This window comes from Trachurus trachurus (genome assembly GCF_905171665.1).
Source record: "Trachurus trachurus genome assembly, chromosome: 4".
Classification (NCBI taxonomy): domain Eukaryota; kingdom Metazoa; phylum Chordata; class Actinopteri; order Carangiformes; family Carangidae; genus Trachurus; species Trachurus trachurus.
In genome coordinates, this window is record NC_139898.1 from 25,250,388 (window position 1) to 25,273,390 (window position 23,003).

At 42.6% G+C, this 23,003-nt stretch overlaps 1 protein-coding gene across 1 annotated transcript in view; it reads right to left on the reverse strand.

Moving 5' to 3' along the window:
- cachd1 (cache domain containing 1) overlaps nt 1-23,003 on the reverse strand; it is a gene marked incomplete at both ends in the record, with an annotated part of 78,064 nt that overhangs the window by 19,298 nt on the left and 35,763 nt on the right. Inside the window, 8 exons of the mRNA XM_083970500.1 lie at nt 310-459; nt 1,102-1,380; nt 3,784-3,933; nt 4,090-4,306; nt 4,405-4,549; nt 6,532-6,658; nt 12,476-12,582; nt 21,200-21,348. Of these exons, the coding sequence (XP_083826626.1) occupies nt 310-459; nt 1,102-1,380; nt 3,784-3,933; nt 4,090-4,306; nt 4,405-4,549; nt 6,532-6,658; nt 12,476-12,582; nt 21,200-21,348 (1,324 nt within the window). The remainder of the gene's footprint in view (nt 1-309; nt 460-1,101; nt 1,381-3,783; nt 3,934-4,089; nt 4,307-4,404; nt 4,550-6,531; nt 6,659-12,475; nt 12,583-21,199; nt 21,349-23,003) is intronic.

Here is a 23,003-nt window from a genome sequence, read left to right on the forward strand (position 1 = left end):
GATTGATACCGCTGGAGTTTATAAGACTGCAAGATATTTCCTGATGTTTGTTTAGGTACTGGCTAAGCAATCTCAGCCACAGGCAGTGAGTGACTTTGATTTGTTCTGCTGTAATGTGTATAACCTGGAGGAAACTTTATTTAGACAACAGCCCATAACGATTAAAAGCTTTATTTGCTAATACATCCACAAGTGGCTGACCGCAAGTTGAAAAAAGAAAAAGAAAAGGGTGGCAGGCAGTACAGTAGATCCTGCTCATCAACAACAATAGAGCTGGTTACAACCGCCGCCTGTTTTTATGTGACTGACCTTTGTTGTCAATGAGGAAGGTGTATGAAGCCAGCGAGTCTTGGTAGTAGGTGACATCCTCTAAGATGTAGGCCAGGTTCACGTCCACCCCGACCACGCCCAGCAGCAGGTTACCAAAGTAACACGGCCGACTCACAGTCATAATAAACCCTGGAGAAAGAGGACGAAATGAGATTCAGGTTAATTATTGAAACTCATGTTGTGTTAACAATTTCTACTCAAATTGAATTGTGATGTTAGCTTGTTTCTAGGCATTAGAATCACCTCCTGTATATGTGATGTCTGCTTCAAGAATATGAACATAATCTTTATCAATATCATGTTCAAAGGACATTTGATGCTTAGATTCTTATTTAAATGAGCAAAACTTCGTGGACATGAATCAGTGGGCCAGTCCCAAATTCTGAGTTGTACCAAATCTGAAAATGTATTAAAGAGAACTGATGCTATTTCATTTGCTTTAAATACCTGTTTTGTTTTTTTCTTTTGCACAGTACTATAAAAACTGCACAAAAATGGCAACATCTGATGATAAGTTGGACACAGTTACACAGGTAGATTGATTGACACAATAAATGTTGAGTTACAAACTGCCACCCACATGATGTCATTAGGAAATCCAGTTTAATCGTCTGCTCATTCATTGACAACAAATGATCCATTCATGTTTCCTTCCTTTTGATTTCAACTCTGCACAACTTACCCTCAGTTACTTGGTCATTATCTAAGGTGTCATTTAATATCAACCCAGACCAAACTTCACAGAGGTCGAGCTGGTTCCAGACTACTCACCGTCTCCCATGGGGTCTGTGTAGGGCAGGCTGAAGCGAGCCAGGTCGATCATGCGGTTGGGCAGGTTGATGTAGAAGCGGCCCACCGTCGTCTCCAGGTTGCTCAGCTGGTTCAGCACCATCATGCTGCCCTTCACCACCGGCATCACCGAAACTCCGGACGAACCGGACGACGACGCCAAAGAGGAGCGGTCCGCCGTCCTGTCCACGCCGTACTTCACCGAATTCTGCTCGGCGAGATCCCTGAGGAAGGCCAGCTCCTTCAGGCCTGTTACTCCCTCTGAGGAAGGAGGGGAAGGGATAGGGGATGAGTTTAGGACCGGGCGGGAGAGTCGATGACGGAATTTGTTTGATTTAATCAAGGAGGGATATTGAGAGCAAATCCGTAACTGATGGCATGGCTAAAGGCCTATTGAATGGAGTAATTGTGCAAATGAAAAGAGGAGGGAGTGGTTGACAGGGAGGTAAAAAGAGTAAACAGCTCTTCACTAAAGAGCACATGACTCAAATTCCTGTTATAAAAAGGCAACCCACAGTTCTCTTTCCCCTCTAGCTGCAAAAAACAATTCCTCAAAGGGGCTGCAGAACGGGAAATCACACTCCTGTGGTCAAACAGCCAGAATTCATCAAGTATCTCTAAGACGAGAGGTGTATTTTAGAACAATTAACCTCACGCAGTTCACATGGTGAACCTGCAAGAGGCCTGTATTAAACAGGATCATTAATCAAAGCGCATATTACATGTTGTCACAAGGATTTCTCAGATTGATTTGACGTCAGCAGCAGAGATTTTTCACATACGCAGGCCCTGACTTGCGATCCTATGTCATGATCTCCATAGGCTTTATATCCTACGATCCCATGCATCTGCCAGAACCAACTCTCATCTGTCACGCTCAGAAATCACACCAGGAATAAATCCCTCCTCACTTTAAAGAAATGCAGCGGAGACTTTATCTTTCCAGCCTTCATAAGGTCATTTAGCGGAGAACGGATGGCTACGGCTGGCCCCTACAGCTGTCACCTGAAACATTTGGCATCACCACAACCTATTAGGGCGGATAGAGCGCAGAATGTCTGCCAGTATCCAATCATTGACTGGATTACAGCAGAATCCCTCTCTAATGCCAAGGCTCTGCTCTGCTGATCATCACGCTGTGGGCGACTGACGGGTGCTGGTGTCGTCATGGGTGGCAATGTCAAACGAACACAAAGGGGAAAGTTGCTGACAGCACAGGTTTCTCATCACTTTCATATTTTATGATGACTTTTCACACTGTTCTTCCAATATTTTTGTCCTCTTCACATACTGAGAATGCTGTTACTGATGATACGAACAAAACATGGACCTGAAACGCTGCTCTTAAAGCTCCACTGCTGGTCAAAGCCTCTCTAGGCTACCTCTGAAGTGAACACAACTGAAGAGAGACATTGATTGCAGTGAAACCTGCTGCCTTGGGATGAAGGGTCCTCAAATCAGAACAACTCCACACAAGCCCAAATAGAGCCAAATCTATTAGCTCACAAACGCTATTTATCCAGATGAATACGCCAACATTTGGCTCTAGCTTTTTCAAATGTGAAACTGTGCCACTTTTTTTTCCGTTTATATGATCCTGAATATTTCTGTGGTTTTAGAGTCATTCTTTGGTCAGATAAAAACAAAGGTGAAGACGTAATTTGGGGATCTGGGGGAAATGAAAGGATGTTTTCCTGAAATTTTATACACCAAACCATCAATGACCTAAAACGAGTAGTGTGTAATGATTAACATGTGGACTGGAAACTAATAAAAAACATACAGTAGTTGACAAGGCAGCATTTTAGTTTGGCTAACATACACAGTTCCAATGAGGGAGAGGTGGGCCCCTCATCAACGTACACACAAACAACAGTGTATTCTGCTGCCAGGAGAGCGCTGATCTCCTTCAACAATCAGCACTTCACATTTGGCAGAGGGATGCAGGGGGAATAAGACACACACACACACACACACACACACACACGGTGAAGTGTGGCTTTCAGCTGCGTGCAACAGTGTTAGCAACAAAACAAATGTTTTTCGGGATATGCAATGCTAATAAACTCGGGAGGACGGCAGATTTCTGCATCCTTTTCATCATGGAGCTCTTTAAAAACAGCCAAGGTCCTCTGTCAGTCACACACAGTGAGCAGCACGCCCTTTGAAGTCTCACTCTCTCCTCTCTTAGATGTCCCTCATTTCCATTCTCCGATGCAAAAATTATTTGTATTAATGGTGGACTAATGCATGCACAGCAGAGGTCCGTGTGTGTGCATGTGTGTGTGTGTGTGTTGCAGAGGGAGGTGGGAATTAGAGGAGGCAGATGCATGGACAAGCACAATGAAAGAGGAAAAGGAAGCATACACACACACACACATACACAAAGCCTTTGAGGTTTCTGAGCACCTCTCTAAAACCTTCTGTCTTCTCTGGAGCACATTGTACCCAAGAGAATGGATGTGGATAAAACAGAAACAGCTCCAAGCAGAAGGAAAGAAGAATGAAGCTCTAGATATGTGTGGAGCAAAAAATAAAATCAACAAGTCACAGGAGAAAATGTTCACTGTTGTTTTTTTGTTTTTTTAAATATGTGAACATAAAATCCAGATGTAAATCAATTACAACCCAGCTCCCACTCTTTCTTAAACATGAGCGACCTACCGTTCATGAGCGCGTAGGTGAGGATCATGACCGAGTTGTTGAGATGTCGGTTCTCCTCTCTGACCACGCTGAGCGTCGCTCTCTTCTCCTGCTCCGACGACTCTCGAGAGGTGATGCCAGACGACAGGTAGATGATCACCATGTCTGTCGCTGAAGGAGCACACACACACATATTAGTTCACATCAATTAAAAAGCACAGGAGAGTCGATGATGCTGTGAAAAGCGGTGAAACAGGAGCTGGAACTGATCACCGAGGTAACAAGCACATAAATTCAATTATATAAGTTCATCCGGGTTTTTCTTACTGGTGCCCTGCTTGCTCAGGCTGGTGGTGTTGCGGAGCAGCTGGAAAGCCTTCTGGAAGCCCGCCGCGTGCTGCGTGGCTGAATCGGATGCCTTGATGTTGGAGATGAAGGTGCTCATCTTCCGCTTGGTCTCGCTGGTGGCTGGAGACAACAGACTCTTATAGCACTGGTCCAGAGAGCAGGAGCGAACCGTCTCCGCCACCGACAGAATGGAAATCTGCAGAGGAAGTGATGTTGAGAAGACAAGTCAGTGAGGTGAAGACTAGTGTCGCTAATAGTGTAAAGTCACAATGATTGATTTCCCATTTCTCTAACCTTGTCATGTTCATCTACGGCGTTAAGGATGACGAGTGCAGAGTCTCTGGCGATCTGAAGCTGGGTGTCGGTTACAGACGCTCCATGGTCGACCATCACCACGATGTGTTTCGACTGGGGACGCACTGCAGCCACGTACACGGGCCTGCAGGAGCACACACACACACACAAATACACACAAACATGCACAGCCAGATCAGACGCTGGTCTAGAAAGAAATGCAGCCCTCAGCTTGAGATAATGTCAACATGAACTGTAAAAGGGTTTTGTGCAGAGATGATAAAATGCTAAAATTAACATGAAAAACAAACAGACTCAAGTGCATTTACATCGGAAACAAACAATGTAGATTTCTATAAGCTACTTCTATAAGCTGAGGGTGTTTATTGAAGGCAGCAACCTGACTCTACCACCGAGTCATGAATCTGCTGACAAAACAGAACTTCTTCGCCTTTCTCTTTCTCTTTCTCCTCCTCGCTCCTCATCTTCTTCCCCTGATAACTTTAGTCTGAGGTGTCTCTCCTCATCTAGCCTGAACTCTGCTGCACCTTCCCCATGAGATTCTCCTCCCTTCATTGTTATTTTTGGTGGAGATTTGATGCTCTCTGTGCTTCACTTTGTCATTGCAGAGATTTCTTTTTCTTTTCTCTTTCCTATTTTTTTTTTAATCCAGCACCAACAACAATATAGGACGTCTTCAAGGCTCAAAAGTTACACAGGCAAGCTCAACTTTTCACTTTATCCCCATGTATTTTTGAATTATGACATCAGCTTTTCAGGCCTTATAGGCTGAAAATGGAGGAAATGTTAAAAAGAAAAAATCTGTTATCTTTTTATGAGAAAAGGTGAATGATGGCTGAATATAAAAGCAGAATGTCCAGCTTTTGGTTTGAATAACTACAGGTCTAAATCTATTATTTTGAGGTTATACAAGAATAGTTTCTATACTTGGTGCCCATCACTCTTTATACCCCACCATGCTGATAATACATGTACAGAGGGTAGGGGGGGTCAGCACCTCTGTGTGTGTGGTCTGCTGGACAAGGAGACAGTAACACAGGCTGGAGAAAGGAGAGCACTGTATTAACAAAGCCTCATTCACACTTGAAGCAAGCCAGGCAACGTAATTTCTCTCATGGCCTCACGCCAGCTCACTGACTCGAACGGCATAAAAAAAAAATCCAATGGACATGATTTTTTTTCTTAAAAGGCAGCAGAGAGACAAAGATATCGGAAAAAAGGGGACAAGAAAGAAAGAGATGTCTTTCAGACGTGGCCGTTGGAAAAAAAAAAAAAAAAAGAAAAAAAACCCACAACACTGAAGGTGTCAAATTCCAGGGGGCTTTAGTGGTATATAGCCACATTCCTGCCAAGGGCATGTGTGTCAGGGTGTGTGGGGGCAGCATGCCATCAACATGCCCTCTGGGCCACCCCACAGCAACTGACAGAGGAGGGGGAGCAAGGAGGGGGAGAAGGAGGCAGGAATGGGTTTAACCTCAGCCAGTCTGTACTGGTTGTAGATTTGTATTCTTGTTCTTGCCCTGAGAAAGTAAGTTGGTGAATCTCAGCGAATTAGAAGCAAAACATCTTAGTTCTATGAATTGGAAAATGTGTTTCTGGACAATATTGGGGTCTTTTCAATTCACTTTCCTTGTTAGTAGCGATTCAAATGCTCATGTTAATGGTCAAAATTCATAAAATATTAGATGTATTTCTTGGACTCACCAGCTGATGACTTAGTGTCTTAAATGTGATATCAAATATGATATAGTGAATATTCCTGCTCTAATTCACTGATAGATATGTAGGGGCACATATAATAATGAATAACAATGTTTATAAGCAAATGTATCATTTTATAAAATGTTTTTGTTGTCATAATAGCTGTTGGCTGTCAGATCATGGCAGAGGCGCTGGGAGGGAGGGAAGGAGGGGGAAAATGTTTCAAGGAAGACTTGAAAGATAAACCCAAGCCACCATGCAAAAGTTATGTATAATGTTTAAAGTCAAAGAGATAATAAATAAATAAATAAATAAATAAATAAATAAATAAATAAATAAATAAATAAATAAATAAATAAATAAATAAAACAGAGGAGAAAGCAGAGAGGAGAGTTTGTTGGAGACCTGCTGCGGTGCTCGTAGCTGCCTTTACACTGGAACTTATGGGCGGGGAAGACAGTGAAGATGCCCTCCTCTGAGCTGAAGTACTGCCACTTTATCCCCGGGTTGGACTTCAAGTTGTCTGCCAACACTGTAGAAGGAAAAGACACAGAGAGAAGGAAAAATTAAACAACTGATCACAACGTGTTGGAAAAGGATACAGGAAGGACACATGGGAGATGGATAATAGAAGAAGAGAAGGGCAGAAAACAGACCACTCGTCTGTTTTCTACTGAGGAGTTTAGGACTCAAAGTGTTTCTTTATCTCAGGTTTAACCTCCTCCAGGAGGGAGACCTCTCCCTCACAGGTTCACAGGTCAACTGTGAGTCCTGTGTGAATACGAGTGTGAGACAGAAAGTTCTCACATGGCAAGGTGATAAAAATAAACATACTCTGTCTTCATGTAACATGTTGTCCATGCTCAACACTGGTATGTATTTTTTTTTACTGTCTAAATGTCTTTTAGACAGTTTGGCTTGACTGAACTTGACATTTTGAAATATTATATTAAATGTTGTGATGTGACAGAAATAGAAAATGCGGCGGCGGCACTTGGTGGACATAATGTTGGGTATGTCCAGTTAAAATGGCAGTTTAATGCTTTATGTTGAATTTGTGAACATGCATTTGGTGTCAGCTCATCAGACCATTTTGTATGGGTAGATGTGAACATTTGCAGGCTAGTCAATTGCTTGGTCCTCAGCAAACACTTCACAAAAGTGCGCTGCATTCGTACCCAACCAGGTCTCTGGGCTGATTGTGTATGCAACTGTGCAGCCACTAACATTTACTTTGTATTTTTGTCCGAACAAACAGTAAAACATGTTTTAGTGGAAAGCCGCCGGCCGCACACACACACAAACTTTCCCACTCAAACATTTGCGCATTGTTTTCCATTTCTGGCTGCGCTGCAAACCCACTGCAGGTGTAAACAAGCCTGCCCATTCAGACATGACAAGGAATCAAAAACATCCCTTTCTGGCTGGACAGAAAGCACACACATGTAAATGCATTTCCCCTCTAACACCTCTCACAGAATAAATTAACTTCAAGAGGAAAAAAGAAGTTTGACCTGTTCAGCCCCTGGGAAGTGTACAGTACATCTCATTCATTTGGATACCGGATTTTGATCCGTGTGGCATGACTGTGACTGCGGGGCAAGCTGAAATAACAGCCTTATAATACAAACTCACTGCTGAGACACCGAGCCTGAGTATTTGCTCAATACTAACAGGCAGATTTTTTTTTTTTTTTTTTTTTTTACTGGGTCACAGAGTAAACAGTATCTTCACAGAGATCCCATCACAAAGCCAGCAACTTCCTTTCCGCTCACTGCAACACAAAACGGCCTTTCACAAAGAGATGGAGGGGGGAGGGAGAGCGAGAGGGAGAGGGAGCGGGGGAGGTTGGGGGGAGTTCGGGAGACACAAATAGAAACTTTGGGCCTTTAACCAGGCTGAAAGAGACACAGAGAGGAAAGAAACAGACTGCAGGCCTCATTAAAATAAACAGTGATGCAGCTGTTACAATAATGTTATTAATATACAGGGATGCAGACCAGGAATGGAAAATCCATTCACTTTTTTCCCCCCAGAAATCATGAAATAACAAATTAACAATCTTGGACAATGTGGCAGAAATTCTGTTAGGATACAGGAGGTGGAAACATCAAGCAACGTGGCTGTAACAGAAGTGAGAAAAAAAATCTGATACATGCCTCTGTTTTGTGTCATTACTGAAATCGTGTTAAACGACCACTTTCTTCAGTTCGGGGGTGAATCTGGTCTCGTTTTCAGGCCAGTAAACTCTTTTCAGAGAGAAAGTTTGGTTTGATTTCACCACATTATTCCAACGTCTAACATCTCCTTTCTTCTAATAAACCATTCTTTGTGGTTCCTGCAGTTCATTAGCAGTTGAATGCATTCAAACGCTTTTGCTAATTAGATGACTATTTGATATGACTCAGATGGGGATTTTCATGACCTGGAACAGGATATCAAATACCTTGTTAATTAAGTCTACACTCTTTACCTGACACGCTTTATTTGCCATTCTTGCACGCCAGCCAGTTAGAAATAATCCCAAAATGTGTTTCTTGGCTTGTGATCACGCTGAATTAATCACCTTTTGCAACCCTCGAACGACACGACGAGCCAAAGAAAATCGAAAAGTCAAACAGTCAAGTGACGTTAAACATCTAAGAGAAATGAAGCATTTACTGTACACTTGCGATATAGATAAATTACAGAACAACTGTGAAATCATCCAACTGCCAAAAATTATAAACTGTACCAAAAAAAAAAAAAAAAAGCACCTCTGGCTACACATACTTGGCAAAGAACAACTTGTTTTTTTGAGACACAGCAGGTTCTTGCACACCATGCTCGCTCATCATATATTTTCCTTGCCCGGTGACTCCATCCATCTCGGGGGGCTCACATAAACAGGAACCACTCAGTTGTGTTGACAGTGGAAGAAGGGCTCTGTATACATCTGTCAGGCCACGGTGCTCCACTCTGCCACCAATGTTTAGATCCTCCCAGAAACAAGACAGACAAGCCAAGAAATAAGACCCAAATTTCCTCCAGCCTCACTGCTCGCGACTGTCCGCAAATGACTTACTTGATGAATCTGTATTTACATCCAAACATAAACGCACCAATGTGCCACTTTAACTGTTGCATGCTGTGGAGAATCATTAAGATCATGTAGAAACATAAGAGCTGCGTACTCAAAGAGCCACAAAGTGTATTTTCATTTTGAAGTTGGAAAATATAAGCACGTTCCTACATACAGGGATGTTAAAGGGATAGTTCAACATTTTGGCAAATTGGCCCATTGCCATAATCCCTATAGTCATAGCAGTAGGTTCGTTACCTTTAATTGTCGGTGCAAGCTATTTTTAGAACGGCGGAGCAGAGCCGCGAGCTGCTCAGAGCTACGCTACGGAGGCTAATGGGATTTCTTGGTTTCCCTCATCAAACTCATCGAATATACAATCCAACAACTCCACAACGCTCTGGTGGACAAGTTGTGACCTGCACATTCACCACGCTATGAGATAATAATGTAACGTTACGAGACAGAGTTGTTTTCAAGGTAAATTCATGCAAAACTGCTGATGCGTGTTCCCGTCGGGGGCAGTTTTTCAGCAAGCAGTCTCTGCATTTAAAAAACTTGGTCTCGTAAAGTTCCGTTATTATCTCATAGCGTAGTGAATGTGCAGGTCACAACTTGTCCTCGACAGCGTTTTGGAGTTGGATTGTGTATTTGATGAGTTTGATGAAGGAAACCAAGAAATCCCATGAGCCTCCGTAGCGTAGCACTGAGCAGCTCGCCGCTCTGCTCCGCCATTCTAAAAATAACTTGCACTGACAATTAAAGGTAACGAACCTACTGCTATGACTATAGGGATTATGGCGAATTTGCCAAAATGTTGAACTATCCCTTTCAGTTCACTGAAGAGAAGCAAGGCATCCTTCAAGAATCATTCAAGATGTGAGGGTTGAAGATGGAGAGAAGATTGGATGAAGAACAGCAAACAGAGGCTCAAAAAACATCAACAAGTCAGAGAAATTGCTCGGGAAATAAGATGAAAAAATGGATGGAAGAGAGAAGATGGATCAAACTGCTCCTCCAATCTCGCAGCACTCAACCCCTCTCATCTTTCATCTACCTGTCTTTTCACTCCCACCTGCTGGTATCACCACTGATGCCTCCCACATTCACCATCTCTCTCCCATCTTCCCCTTCCTCCTCCCCCTCTCCAAAACAGGCAAAATGGAAGATGAGAGGAGAGAGGATGGAAGGAATACACTGCTGCCTTGATACAATTACTCCATTTCAATCAGCTCTCACCCCTCCTTTCTTCCCCTTCATTCATCATTCTCTCCCTCTCAATTATCCCTCACTCTCTCACCCGCTCCCTCCCTCCCCTCTGCGGCTGCTTGTTTAGACTGGGCCGAGACAAATGGGAGAGAATGAATACGCTGGGAGCATGGGGGTCAAGGAGGGCTGAGTGTGAGGTGCAGGGAGAGGAGAGGGGAGGCGGAGGGGTAACTTGAACTCGCCGTGACTGGCCTGTTAGGAAAATAAAACCCCGCCGATGGTGACATGTTATGAATGGCGGTCATTATGAATGGTTTGCAAAGAGACGAGCAGGCTGGGATATCTGGATGAAATAGGAGGTGGTGGTGGTGGTGGTGGTGGAGGGAGGAGGGGAGGGGAGATGGGGGGCAGCGATGGGATGACAGAGGAAGAACAAATGCCAATGGAGGTTTCCTGGAAAAGGCGGAAGGTGATGGGTGGGGCTGATCAAAATATCCAGTGTGCAACAGGCAAGCAGAGGGTCCAACATGAAGTATTCAGTATGACCTCATCTAAAGGCAAAAGGGTCTATTATTGATTTGAGTGATATGAAAATTTTCCAACTGACTACCAACAGTAAAGCATATTATGTGTCTGTGTGTCAGTCCTCAATGGAGGATTCATAAATCATCAGTAGCAACATCATCATTGGCAAAAACATATGATGACTGCATCCCTATTAAAAGCAATAATAATAACCTTGAGGGGCTGAGAGTTACCTGACAAGACGTGCTAAAGGGAAACAGTCCCGCATTATGCAGTTAAGAAGAAATGTGTTAGTGGGGTGTGAAGATTTTTATCTGGCTCTGGCTGGTAGAAGTGGTTATACGGCATTCTTCAACTGTGACTGTCTTTAAAGTTGGTATTAGAAATGTACATTTTCCAAAAAAAATACCCAAGCATTTAGCAGAATTATTTCAGTGATACAATTGCAAATTCCATGAGAAAACTTTGGAGGTTATTTTACAATGCATGCTGGAATAAATCTCAAACGGCATCGTGGGTATGAGCATTTAGTACGGGCTGACAGTTCTTCTCTGGGAAGCAGGAGGAGCACGCAGCAAACCAAAGTCATGGCAAGAGAACACAAAAAGCAGCAGGGGAAAGTTGGCCTTTGCCTGGTTTTGACTCAGTTCGGCCCATTTTCCTCCTAATCAAATGCAGACTGACATATGTGGTGCAGACACATGTGGGTTTTACATGGTTATACGCTGCTATGTGCTTGTACAACCTGGGGTCTCGATAAAATGGATTGTGGGAGCAGTGAGAACACCATCAAAATGTTTTCCACAGCTCTTACTCATATGATTTGTTAGGGGCAAACTGAGGTTACATATTATGTACATGTACCGTAAAGACTGATGCAGTTTCTATTTGAAGTGAAGTGAAGACTGAAATAAAAAGAACTAACAAAGCGCTTCACAACAGGATGTTAAAAACCTACACTACCTGATTGCAACGGCAGACATGAGTTCAAAGTCAAACCAGAGTGCATTTGATCTCAGGCTATAAAAAAACATTGTAAATCAAAGGGTGAAAAAATAGAGGAGGAACAGAGAGTGAAGGGGAAGACAGTGAGAGAGAGAGAGAGAGAGAGAGAGGGAGAGAGAGAGAGAGAGAGAGCACAGCTCATTATTTCTGTCTTAGATCTATGTCCTTTTCTTTTTTAACATTTAAGAAGATCAGAGAGATAGGGAAGATAATACTCATTCTTCATCTAACTGGGTTGCCATAGCAATTCCATGTTAAATTATTACGAATTGTGCACAGATCATTGTCAAAAAATTGGATGGTAAAGTTTGAAGAGTGTAACAGTGCGCATCCCTGTTTCATTTGTTAAAGTAGGTCAATTCAGATAATAGAAAATTCTTTGTGCTTGTAAGGTGTGTGCATAATTAATTGTGTGTGTGTGTGTGTGTGTGTGTGTGTGTGTGTGTGTGTGTGTGTGTGTGTGTGTGTGTGTGTGTGTGTGTGTGTGTGTGTGTGTGTGTGTGTGTGTGTGTGTGTGTGTGTGTGTGTGTGTGTGTGTGAATGACAAACCTGAGTTGAGGTCTCTTCCAGGGTTGAAAGCTCGGCTGTTGACGGTGGGGGAAAGTCTATCGCAGCAGATGGTCTTGGAGACGTTGGTATTGAAGTTTCCATCAAACCTAAAAACGCACACACACACAAACGAGAGGCGAGATTTGAGAAATTTATAGAGCGCGTCCAACTCATTTGTTGGTGCAGCAGCTTTTTTTTCTTCTCTCTCTCTCTTTTTTTTACCTTTCTTTCAGCACTAACAGATTTACTGCTCCTTCTGCTTTATGTCCAATAAAACTAAACACGCAGGTTTACACATACCTCTGACTTCATGGTTAATGTTCATGTTTAAACCAAATAAATAGATAAATAAATAAAACATATGAATCTGACATCCACATGATTTACACAAATAGTTAGGAAACCTATATGATGGTGTTTATCCAGTGAGAGCAAACATCTGTTGAAACGCACAAACCACTGCTCGTTTCATTCTAGCTAAACTGTAAACTCGCTGCCTATATCATCTGCTGCCCAGTCGTCAAATTAAAGTCAAAGTTATGGCCGCTGAATAATATTTTCCATGGAAAACTGCCTGAATTCCGCTTTTCTCCCAACAAAGCTAATACCCAGTTCCCTGAATACATCTGAATGTGATTGTAGCAGTGGCTGCCTGCTTAATTCACTGATTGAAATCATCTGTCACGGAGCCTCGACTTGTATTGTCACATCTCTGTCAATTTTTCCCACTCATTCCCCAAGTGCTACTTCCAACTGAACGTTACACCGACGGCGGACGATTTTGTAGTCAAATTATTGTTTGCTAGTGAGTCACTGTTTTCCCAGTGGTTATGGTGATGATTATGGCAATCTTGATTATTATATCAACATCAGCTCTGGTTGTTCCCTGCCTCAGCACGATGCTAAAGACCAGACAGCGATAAGATGGAGACAATGATGAAATAGACACAGATGAGAAGACATATAGTAAATAACTCATGTTCTGAAGACATATTTTCTTCACAATATGTTCACAGCTGCGATCAGTGAGAGTAACTCCTTCAGACATTTACGTCATCCAATCAGCAGCAGCCAATACAATACATGGCTGTTTTTTTCTGCTTCTGCTTGTGTGGAATTTTCATTTATTATTGTGTTTTTATGAGCCACAGATTTTGGGCCTTCCACCAAATGGTTACTCCTCATCAACCAGGCTGAAAGCAGCTGATTTACATAGATGCAATTAAATAACTTCAGAAAGAAGAAGACACTCATATGTGGGTCAGTGCATTTTGAGAAACAGACACTCTCTAATCACTATCAGAGCGATAGATGGACACAAAGAAGAGGGGAAAACGCAGAGAGGAGTGTGGCTTTCGATTGATATGGATCTGTGATGCAAAAGCCCATTAAAAAAAAAAAAATTAACAGGGGAGGCAGCAACACACATGTCGGAAAAATAAGGACGACCCACTTTTGATATTGGCAGGAACTGGGTGTAGTTATAATGCGCTGCTTTGTGAAAATCCTTTGGAACAACTGCCATAAAAAGGCTAATTCAGGACAGGAAATGAGTCATCCTGCTCAGTTATTAATGTTTGCATCACTGTACACAGCTATGGAGAAAACAAATTCACACAGTTGCTTTTTTCTTAATGTGTAGAGAACAATCTGTTTGATGCAACCTGTTTGACTACCCGGCCTAACATTCTGTATTATGTCCTATGTTAGATAAAGATTACATTGAATCCTCAGACAATATCTTCTCCCACGTTCTTTCTCTTGTATTTTAGATAATGATGATTCCTGAGGACACGTCTCTGGTGGTGCTTACACACTTGCAAAAGCTTTGACGTAAAGAGTATCAAAAAATATTGCCTCCATCTGCAATCAGGATGAGCTAATGATGAACAAATGTAAGTCACGGCTGAAATGTCGTGCTAGTCCCACCAGAGCTGCTCGCCTCATCTGTAATTGGTCGTGTGTTGTGTTGTGTTGTGGTGTGAAAGAATAGGCTACAGCTTTGTCCTTGAGCATACACACGGCCAAAAGTGTTAAAGAGGTGCCAAGCAATGAGATCTGTGCCGCAATCAGCAGCACGTCTTTAACACACCAAGTTTCTGCAAACACATCCACACATGACATATCCGTTTTCAGTAATTCGTTTGAGTGTTAAGCAACAGAATAAGCGGTGTTATTTTAAAACGTCTTTCCTGTGTGTGTGCGCATGCGGCGGTGATGATGATGATGATGATGATGGCAAAGCACGTTTTCCAGAGCCTTCATCTCTGGAGTTAAGCGCTGACAACAGGGGGAGGTAGGTATGCAGAGCAGAGGAGCAGCCTGTTCTGCACTGCACCAACCCTGGGTGCTTTGATCCTTCCATCCCTCCAACTAGACCGCCCCTCCCACCTCCACCTCCACCTCCACCACCTCTCTGGCTTAGCAACACTCAGACACGTGTGCACATAACCACACACACACACACACACACACACACACACATTGCACACCTATCTCTGTGGTGAGGCGTCACTGACATAATGCTGTCCCTACCCTATCCCCTTAACCTCAACCAAATGGCCATTTCCGCGTCTGGTATTTTGGTCGCCACAGAGCCATCAGACCTCAAAAATACAGCAGGTTCCTGGTTTTCGGACCCCACAAATATATTAAGACAAAACCACACACACAAACACACTCTCTCTCTCTCTCTCTCTCTCTCTCTCTCAACACCCTCTTTTGGCTCCCTCTGCTTGCAGACCTGGCACTCGCCCGTTTTGATTGACAGTTGCTGTGATGTACAGGCTGCGTTTGAACTTCACTCGTTTAGAGCCCCATAAGGCCAAAGTCATTACTATTCTCCTTCAACCCACTTTGCATAGAAGGGCTGGGCAGGACGCTCAGCAAAATGTGTGCCAGATAAAAAATACATTTGCAGGCACTTTGAATTCCACATCAAAAAACATATGAGAAAGAAAGAGAGAGGGAGGGAGAGAAAGCGAGAAAGAGAGAGAGAGAGAGGGGGGGGGGAGGGCTTCTATTCTGATCAGGCATCTTAATGAGGGCAGAAAAATTTGCTTTGGAAAAAAAGACTGGACTCGCCACACACACAACTAGCACCAATACAAACTGGATTCGATTTAAAAATTTAAAATAATTCTATTGACAAAAACTGTCTTATTTACTTATCCATGAATGTTAGAAACGCAATGTGTGACGCTTTAAATAATTCCTCCGTTGAATGTGCATATTAATAATGTATTGTAGGAATGCTTGCTGTATTACCATATTTCCCAGAAGGGGAGTAATTAAAAATGGTCCTGAAGACAATTCAACAGCAAGCGCAAGACCTGTGACTGTCTTTTAAGGAACATTCAAACTCAAATGTATTCATCTTTCTTTGAATATTGACTTAAATTGACATTTTTCTCTGCTCACAAAAGAAAAACAAATACGTGCAGTGTATCCAATCTGAGAAACCACAGGTGGTCTTTTGCTAGAGGAAAAAAAATGCTGTTTTTTTTCCAATTTTGGAAAATACAAATCTTTAGGTTCAGAAACTAGAGAAAAGACATGGAGTCCCGTGTCTTATTGCAGTGAGTGAAAATAGGCAGACACCTCTAAATAAGGCAGCACCTGTCATGTTCAGCACCAGGCATTCACTGTTTATATAAAATCTATTATATTAAGCTGCACCCCTGCTGCAGGAACCATGTATATCCACAAAGGAGGCAATCACACGCCATTCAAAAAGCCCAGTGAGTACAATTACCTTGAAGAGGCTTGCTGTTGTGCGAGCTCCAACGTCAAGAGTAATACCATTTCTAATGTGTTTGCAATCCCTCGGTGAATAGCAGCAGTGACGCCGGCAACATGCTAGCTGGAGGATGAAGAGTGCTTAAAGGAGGCCTCTCATATACCTGGCTCTATCCAAACAGATTTCATTGTTATATCAATATGCAGAGTGGATCTTGGAAGCCTGTCTGGTGTCCAGCTGCTCTTCAGAGGGCTTCTGGGGCTTAAAGCGAGAAGTCCGCTCAAACGAAGGGAAACGCAGGATCAAACGCTCGATTCTAGCCTTTCATGGACTTATATATTAAAATGAGTGTTTTCAACTTCTTCATCTATGCTGCAGCCTCTCAAATGGAGAAAATATTAACAATGTATTTTAAATTCATACAATCCAAGTCAAGACAGAAGGACTATTTTTCACTGTAAAATCACTGAACTGAATTGCACTGTATACAAACATGATATGGTTCAACTCTCTTGCCATTACTAGAGCTGTGCACTTCTAATATACAGTACTTTTACCCTGAACAGTCTTTAGGGAACTTTGAAATTGTATATTTTTTATACCCCAATCATATTCAAATGTATGCTCTGCTGTTTATAAGCACCATAAGACATCTTTATTAGTAGTAGAAATCCTATTGATTGACTAATAATGCATTTAGATCATAGACTGTGATTTAAATTGTAAATATGATTTCTCACATTCTGGACAATAGACAGAATATTATTATGGAGTAATGTTTTTTGTGTGTGTGTGTTTTTAAAAGATTAATGCATTTCTGACTATTCATGATGCTCAAGAGTTTTTCTTTTGGTCTGGATGTTAAATGATTACTGAGATTCTGCAGATTCAAGTTTGACTGGTGAGTCGGGCCAGAGAGAGGAGACCCAGATCTCTCACTGATCTGTCCTTGAACATCAACCAAGGTGGAAGTCATGGTTTAAAAAAGGGACTGGAAAGCCTGGGGAGAATAAGGGAGTATATCAGAGTATAGGAGTAAGAATAAACGATTGTATAAGCATGGAAGGAAGGGAAAAGTTTCAGGGAGGCAAGGAGAGTGGAACAAAAAAAAAGAGGGGAGTGAAAGAGGAACAGGGTGACATTAACAGAAGCATGTGAGGGGAAAGAGAGAGAGAGAAAGGTTCTGATACTGGCTCAGCATGTACACCTGTTGCCATCTCCTCCTCCAATATTTAAACAGAGGAATCTTCATCATGCTGACGATGACGATATCTTTACCAGGAGATCAGCTTGATCTGTAGCACGGAGTCGGAGTAGCTGTTCACTGCTGCTACATATACTCTTGATCTAGACTGTAAATCTGCCTGCAGCTCAGATAGTGAGAATTCTTCGTCAGAAACAGGAGCTGGGAATGAGCACTATGGTGTGTTTAATCTCTATGTTTAATTTATGAGCGAAGGTACTGCAGTTCTTGGTGCAATATCATCCTTCGTATATGATATTACTACATGCTGTAGTATAGGAATGCTGTGATCGTTGGAGCAATGTTCATGTGAAGGGAATATTGATTTGAACTGTGAGAACACAACACAGACAAGTTTGCAGCTCAACATGTGCAGACTTTAGTATCTTTAGTTGAGAGACCTGCATTTGATGGATGGGAAATTGTGTAATGTTTTCCAAAGGCTGCTGAAACAAAACCAGCTGGATAGGCTACAAAAATCAGTAATAACAACTTCTACACTGTTTGGTGTGAAGTGCATAGGTTTCTGCATGGTCAGAAACTTAAAAACAAAACAGTTAGCAATTGAAAAAAAGTTCTTCCAAAACATAGAAGTTACATATTTCATACTCATGATATTGGAAAATAAAATCATGAGGATGCATCAGCATCTGTCAGAAGTTGTTATGGAAGTGGTGCTGAAACAGACGTGAGGGTAGTTTTGAGAAAAATCTCCACAACAACTGGTTGGATTGTCATGAAATTTGGAGCAAACATTGATGTGAATTGTGGTGACTTTGGTGTCTTCACTTTTTATCCAGCAGCATCATCACCACAGAATTTTTATTTCTATTCACCAATACTTTTTGTGTCATATCTTGTCTCCCTCTACCTTTCTCTTCTTGTTCTTTTGTGAGATAGATGTTTAGCTTTCCGCCTAAAAGAACTGCTCAGGATCATGTGAGCAGCATTTTTCTAGCACAGTCCTCTCACAGCTTATCTCTTCATGAGCCGCCGGTGAAACGAGACCATCAAATGCCATCTGGCCTGCTCCCAAGCACACTTCTCACTTTTACAACTGCATATCAGTGGAACTGTTGAAATGAGCACCTTGAAATTGCATGTTAAAAATACAAACATACAGACACTCGTGCACGGACGCCAACTCCACGAGTTACATACTTTTGCTATTTTCAGGGGCGGCCTGTTGTTGAGACCGAGCAATGATTAAAGCATACCACTGCACGCTAAGCACTGCCCTCTGTGGCCTCTCGGCGAAATGATAGCCCGCTAGCCTGATGGCTAACAGACATGGACACCCTGTGAATCACCTGATCCGCCTTTAAACTGGCTGACCTAACTGAGACCCCCAGAAGCAGCTGATGCCTGAGACTAATGAAGGGCACTCTGAAGTGGACTACAGAGGGATAAAGTAGCCTACCGCCCTGATTCAAGCTGCCTGCAACGCACTGGGTTTTTTGACACATGATATATTTTTTGTTGTTGTAGAACTAATAGTTCAACACTTGGGAGAATTTGTTCATTTGTCTTGCTAAAAGTTAGATGACAGGATTGACACCACTCTCATTAGCCACGATGAAGGCTAAAGCAAGGAGGCAACTAGCTTAGCATAAAGATTTGAAATATTTATTCTTCAAAAATTTCCAATATTATTTCAAAGTTATTACATTCGCCAGCACCTTAAAAGTTCGTAAGTAACCATCTGGACTCTCTCGATTATTAATCAGCTGTAAAGTGCCAGACTATAAGCATCCAGACCTAAAGTGCCTCCTGGCTCCAGCTCTGAACAAGACGTTTATTTGTGAATATCGTATCTTTGGGTAGCATTAGCTTATTCCCCCTGTTTTGGGTCTTATTTAAGCTAAGCACCTGTTGACTCCAGCAACATTATCAACCATCAAGATATTAACAATTCTCCTCATCCAGTTCACTGCAAGAGAATAAATCGTCTTATTTTCTTGAGAGATTAACTATTTCTTTCAGTTTGGAAATGTATTCTTTTAAAGATAAACAACAAGATTTTCTCAGATACACACTAGGGAAGTTTTCAGAACTTATTTTCAATGGTAAGGCACTATTGCAACATTTGGACAAACTTAGAAAACAGAGATATCTTAGGCTGCTTCCCCAGTGCAGAGTGCACATGAGGGGAGAGCTAAATTATTCTACATACAGCTCCTGAAAGTATCTCACGATCCTACATAAACCCAAAATATGAAAGCAAGAGAGCTCTGCTTTTTCCCCCCCTTGAGGAAGAGCCTTTGAAGTTTGGGGATCTATCAAATGCAGCTTCAGTTTGGTATGTCCAACCCCACCACCACCAGCCATGTGACTCCCTCTGCATCATTCCATCCTCCCTACCCACCCCCTTATATAATCATTTCTCTGCAATTTCTGCCTCTGACTGTCTTTGAAAACTGTGCATTGATGGTTTTAGACTGTGTGCAATAAATAGAGACGTTAATATACAGCATGTTTGCATGGGAACAAGTGTTGAATCCACAGCATGCGCGGCATCTTGTGTGCACGGTTTGGCTACAGGTGGCCAGTGGCCCTCAGCCAGACAGCCCCCACCCTCCCACCCCTCTGCACAGGTGACCTTGCAGCCTGTGAAGTCTGCAGTGCAAAAACTTCAGAGAGCAATGACTGGTTACATCGGCTGATAAAGGGGAAGGAGATAGACAGAAATGGAGAGAGGGGATGAGGGGTAGAGACAGCTGCCGCTCTGTAGATTAGAACTGAAAGCAGCTCGCTCTCTCTCTCTCTCTCTCTCTCTCTCTCTCTCTCTCTCTCTCTCTCTCTCTCTCTCTCTCTCTCTCTCTCTCTCTCTCTCTCTCTCTCTCTCTCTCTCTCTCTCTCTCTCTCTCTCTCTCTCTCTCTCTCTCTCCCCCTTTCCCTCCCTCTCTCTCTCTCTTTCTCTGAGCTCAGCTTTGAACTGTGTTTTTGCCTGCTGGAGTTGGTGATTGGCTGAAAAGCTATAGTTTACACTGCAGACTGGGGCAATTTTCTCAGCACAGGATTTAAATCTGACACATTAAGTCTCACACCCAGTTTCATAAAAAAGAATAGACAGACGGCATCCCCTTCACCAAGTACAATGGTAATCATCTGGAAATTGAATTTTGCATCATTAATAGCATTGGCATTTGTGATGCAAAAGGGTTTGAAAGTTTTGCAATTTTATGGAATGGAATGTGAACTGTGAAAATATAGTGAGTGTGCGTTGATGCCAACACGGCCCTGTAATCTCCAGGCTTTCAAAAACTTCATTACCTATGAAAACCCAGGCCTCATGCCGTTCCAGGGCCTCCAAGTCCCATAAAACGTATTATTGTTGATCTACACTGCAGCAAAGCAACAACTGGCACAAACCACTAATCATCAAATAGGTTCTGAAATTATTTTAAAAGCAGTGCCAAGCAGGAGGACACGCCACACTGCTCAAGGCCATGAATGATGGGATTGAAACACAGTTATAACTAATCCAAGGATTATCAAAACATGTTTAAACAAGGGAGAGGCGGGGGTTTGCGTGTGTAGCTGGAGAATAAAGCAATGTATAGAGAGCTGAGTGCAGGTGCTAACAGTGGGAGGCGGGTTTGCACACAGAGAATGAAATTCCTGCAGAGATTTTTTGTGCACAGAAAGAATAAGTGTGTGTGTGTGTGTGTGTGTGTGTGTGTGTGTGTGTGTGTGTGTGTGTGTGTGTTAGTGTGTGAGTGTGTTAAAGGAAGTTACTCACTCCATCATAGATGCCGGTATGGAGCAGCAGTCCTGTATTGCAGTGAGCGGAGAGGTGAGGTGGGCCGTGTACGAGGCTTCCACCACCTGTTTGTTCCTGTTCACCACATCCAGGTAGCGATTAAACTTCTCCCGAATCTTCTTGGCCAACTGCAGAATACAAACACAGACATGTTAATTAGACCATGATTACACTTTTACATCTGCAAAACCGACTAAGAAAACTTTTACTTTCCAGGCTGTATGGAACATCGTCACTCTCACAAGTATGCACATACACACACACACACACACACACACACACACACACACACACAAATGCAGAGACAGATACTACTGATACTTAAATAAGACTGTTCAAACACTTCTCATCTGGTATTGGCAGAATTGCCAGGATTTAACTCTACAAACCTCAGCCCACATCATTATTTTTCACCAAGGCGGCTGTTTTTCCACTGTGGCAGAATATGGTGAGAGAAACATGAATCTAGTAACTCTGGTTTAAAGGTGCTGCTGGACACTGTTACATAGACACGTGTCCATGTGAAGGAACGCAGTCAGTTCTTAAGTTAATATTCAGAAGTGATGCTAAACAACATCAAAGATGCCAAGACCTCAGGCTTCACTAAGTGTGAAATCCATCACTGCTAAAAACAGAGCAGTATGATGGATGTGTGAGGCTGGAGGACATTAGCTGCTCTCCACTTCCACACAGCAAACCCTTCATCATTTAATAAGAAAATCCTCCCGAAAAACACAAAACAGTGCCAGCCAGATGTGAAAGTTGGGGAGCTGGAGCATTTGTGGAAACCAGTTGCATCGCACGGCTCTTATAAAAATGCACTGGATTCTTTTTCTCTCTTGTGTGGCACATTTATTTTGGTGGTCATCTTGCATATTTAATTTTATTTTTTTTAAAAAGGGAGAGATGTCACATAAAAGGTTCTTAGAGGTCTCTAGTGAGGTAGAGTGGTTGTTTTAGAGTGGGATTCGCCTTCAAGAGGCTTGGAAACCAGAAAGCAAGGAGCTGCTAAACAAAGACTGGATGGCTAATTCAGCTGTGTTTACTGGGACCCTTAATGCAAGCCCCTCAACATGCATACATTATGCTTTGTCTTTCTTCTTCTGAAGGGCTAGGTTCTGGTTGAGCACACATCTCACAGAGCTCTTTCAAAACGCAGCTCCAGCTTCTCTTGGGGAAACTAATAACCAGCGCCGTAGCAGCCCCCTGGGGGACATTAATAACCAGCGCACCAGCAGCTCTTCACAACAGAGCCCTGTTCTCGCTTTTTTTTTGTTTGCCATAATGCCTTAAAAGGGATGTTGGGAAGGAGCGTGAGGAACTTCCACTCAATCTGAGACATCACATGTATTTAAGCTGTTCTTCCATTGTTTTACTCAAGGTCTGTTAAAGAACTAATCACCATCATTCCTCTTGGTCATGTAGCCCAGTAAGACGCCACTTTCTAATTCTCACTAACCAGGACTGACGTCAAGCGTTTGTCCCGGGTCTGGAAAAAAAAACACTGACTGGACTAGTTCCAGATTACACATCCAACATGCTGCCCCTGTTTATCAAGACAACAGGTCTCTTAGGTCTCAAGACAGTTTCTTGGCATGTGTATATTATGTAGTTTTCAATAAGTTTTCAGTGTGTGCGTGTGTGTGTGTCCCTCCTAAATTTTGTCATCAGCCGGTCTACGTGAGGCTCTGGTGTGAACATATCCTTCAAATTGTTATGTCACTACTCCAGGGAAGGGAATAGTGCGTGGGCTGGAAAACAAACATGGACGGGCAGTTTAAAG